The sequence below is a fragment of the Octopus bimaculoides genome, chromosome 1 (genome assembly GCF_001194135.2).
Source record: "Octopus bimaculoides isolate UCB-OBI-ISO-001 chromosome 1, ASM119413v2, whole genome shotgun sequence".
Taxonomy (NCBI): domain Eukaryota; kingdom Metazoa; phylum Mollusca; class Cephalopoda; order Octopoda; family Octopodidae; genus Octopus; species Octopus bimaculoides.
The window spans coordinates 41335609-41338711 of NC_068981.1; the positions used below are offsets into that span (position 1 = coordinate 41335609).

General features: G+C 36.5%; 1 protein-coding gene across 2 annotated transcripts in view; it reads right to left on the reverse strand.

Annotated features, from left to right (window-relative positions):
- LOC106878939 (N-fatty-acyl-amino acid synthase/hydrolase PM20D1.2) overlaps nucleotides 1-3103 on the reverse strand; it is a 27964-nt gene that overhangs the window by 8367 nt on the left and 16494 nt on the right. For both annotated transcript variants that reach the window (XM_014928311.2, XM_014928310.2), the window contains 2 exons: nucleotides 2225-2344; nucleotides 816-891 (listed from right to left, as the gene is read on the reverse strand). In XM_014928311.2, the coding sequence (XP_014783797.1) occupies nucleotides 816-891; nucleotides 2225-2344 (196 nt within the window). The remainder of the gene's footprint in view (nucleotides 1-815; nucleotides 892-2224; nucleotides 2345-3103) is intronic.

Below are 3103 nucleotides of genomic sequence, written 5' to 3' on the forward strand. Positions count from 1 at the left end.
GTTCGAAGGCCGTGCTTCACCACCTCATCCCAGGTCTTCCTGGGTCTACCTCTTCCACAGGTTCCTTCAACCACTAGGATGTGGCACTTTTTCACACAGCTATCCTCATCCATTCTTGCCACATGACCATACCAGTGCAATCATCTCTCTTGCACACCACAACTGATGCTTCTTTGGTTCAACTTTTCTCTCAAGGTACTTACAATCTGTCGAGTATGCACACTGACATTACACATCCATCGGAACATACTGGCTTCATTCCTTGCGAGCTTACACGTCCTCAGCAGTCATGGCCCATGTTTCACTGCCATATAGCATGGCTGTTCGTATATATGCGTCATACAGTCTGCCTTTTACTCTGAGTGAGAGGCCCTTTGTCACAGGCAAGGAAACAGATTTCAATAAAGTAACTATATGTATATTATATGAGGTATAATCTTCTTATTTTCTTATCTTATATTCTGTTACTAATGTTCACCAAGAAAGTCAATCTAAACATTATTCACACAATTTATGAAGGTACATGCATGATTTGCAAATATTTTATCTGGTTGCTGAGTAACAGGTTTGAACTAGTTTTCTATAATTGTCATATTATGAGTGATAGAAATTGTGGTGTATATCTCAGAGACCTTAATGTACTCATAGTTCCTAAAATTCGTTTCCATTACTGGATGTAATACTTAGTTATGCTTATATATATATTTACTACAGTTCTCCCATCTCATTCTGACACATAAGAGAACTGGAAGCTTAAACTTTGTCAAAAAAAAAAAAAAAAGAGGAGGCAACAAATTGAACTTTAAAAATCTTACCTTGGGTGCAAGATGTTCAAAACTAGCTCGTTCTGCTCCAGTACCAAACATATCGGGTTGTGGGTTTGCTTCAATGCTATAAACAATATTGTTTATATATATACAAAATGCAAATTACTTTGAAATTAACAAATTGATATTAATACCAATAAAAGCAGAAATATTAAATTACTGGTATAAAGGCCTTACAGTATTTTGGGCATGTTCTTCCTGTATGTTTTGGTTATATAATAACAATGATGATGATTTTGCTAATGGTAGTGGTGGTGATGATGTTGATAATGGTAATGGTAGTGGTGAAGATGATGATAAAGAGCTTATTGTATAATAGAATATTGATGAGCTTATGTGCATATTACTGTGTTAAAATATGCAGCTGACTTCAAGTTGTACTTTAAGATAAAAGAAACAGATTCTATATGCTATGTATAGATCTTTGCTGCAATCTGACCTGGACATAATACAGTAACAGATTGCTGACTGGCAACTCAAGTTGGTCAGACACTACTGTACATTTTAGGAGGAAAAACTTGGAATTTACCAGCTTGCTCCGCAACACTAACCTTAAAAAGTTTGTTGGTGAATGTGACGAAGGTATTATTGACAATAACGATCTGCGATGGATGAGCAACATTTCTAAAATCATCAAAAAGGCCAAAGATGTCTTAGCAGCAGTCTGTAAGATCTTTGTCAGCTACTCAGAAGCTATCTGTTCAAAGCAATTTATGATAGTGATATATCCATACATACAGTTTGCATATATGTGGTCTGATCAATAGATGTCCAGACTGTTGCCATAGTAATGAAGCTAAAGCACACAGAATGAAGCCAGTTTGTACAGATTGACCTTGAACTCTGCTGTGCATGTGCACTAATTTTTAACGTTCTAGCTCACTTTCACTGTTTACAGCAGTGCTTGGAAGGAACATGTGTAGCATATGATCATCGCATTGACCATGACAGAAAAAGTTCAGCAGGGAATCTGCATCAAATTTTGCCATAAGCTTGGCAATACCTGCTCAGAGGCTTACGCAAAGTTTTCCAAAATGTTCATTGTTCTCAACACAATCAATGAGATCTTGTGCAACTGAAACCCGAGTGTCTTCTTAGTCATCTGAAAGCAGTTTTGTCTGTAGTAAATCAATAACTTCATAATGAATATTTGAGAGCTCAAAAAAAAGGGATAGTCATAAGAGGCAAAATCTGAACAGCATGCAGGATGTACAATCCATCCAACAGGCTTTTATGAAGTTTCAATGTATCCAGTTTTACTCACAAGTTTTAGATCAATTCAAAGCCATATTTGTCGAAGATGCCATACAGTGGGGTTTCTCCAGGAACCTTGTACTTCTGAAGCAAACTTCTTAATCATTAAAACCAAGTATATATGTAAGATGTAAGTTACTTACTTGCATATTGCAGCAGACAAAATGCCAATGACAGATTCAGCCGGAGGAGCTGATGAGTGACCAGCTGTTCCATTGACAGAGAGTTTCACCATTGCTTGACCTTTTTCAACAACACCAATCCTACAAAACCAAGTGAAAATATTCAATGATTAGATCAGAAAAAAAACATATCTCTCGAAAATTCGATGTAAAGATTTGAAAATTTTTTAACAAGAACAAAATTTGTAAAATTATATACATGCTTCCATGTACAGAATTTAACCACAAATGGTTTGCTAAAGTTCTCAAATATATTCTGAAATGGCTGCAATATTGGATTAATTCCATATTTTGTTTTTTTAATTTTTAACTGATTTCAGTCATTAGATTGCAGCCATACTGGGGCAGAGCCTTGAAGAATTTTAGTCAAACAACTTCAACCCCAATACAAGATGTATGCTCAATCAAGTCAGACAGTATCATCTTGAAATATTATCTGTACGGTTGGACCAAAAACAACAGAGACAATATGCGTGAGAAGAGGAGGAGAAATGGTTGTGGATGTGGTATGCTACTAACTAGAACAGAGACAATTCTGGTAGTGACAGGGAGAAGAAACAGAGAATGTGGGCTGGAAGTTATTATGTGTAGGTCACATGGCCTTCTTTTGGATATAATTTGTTACTCTTTTATTTGTTTCAGTCATTTGACTGCAGCCATGCTGGAGCACTGCCTTTAGTCAAACAAATCGACCTCAGGACTTTGTAAGCCTAGTATTTATTCTGTCGGTCACTTTTGACGAACTGCTAAGTTATGGGGACGTAAACACACCAGTATCGGTTGTCAAGCGATGGTGGGGGGAACAAACACACACACACACACATACATATATATACATAT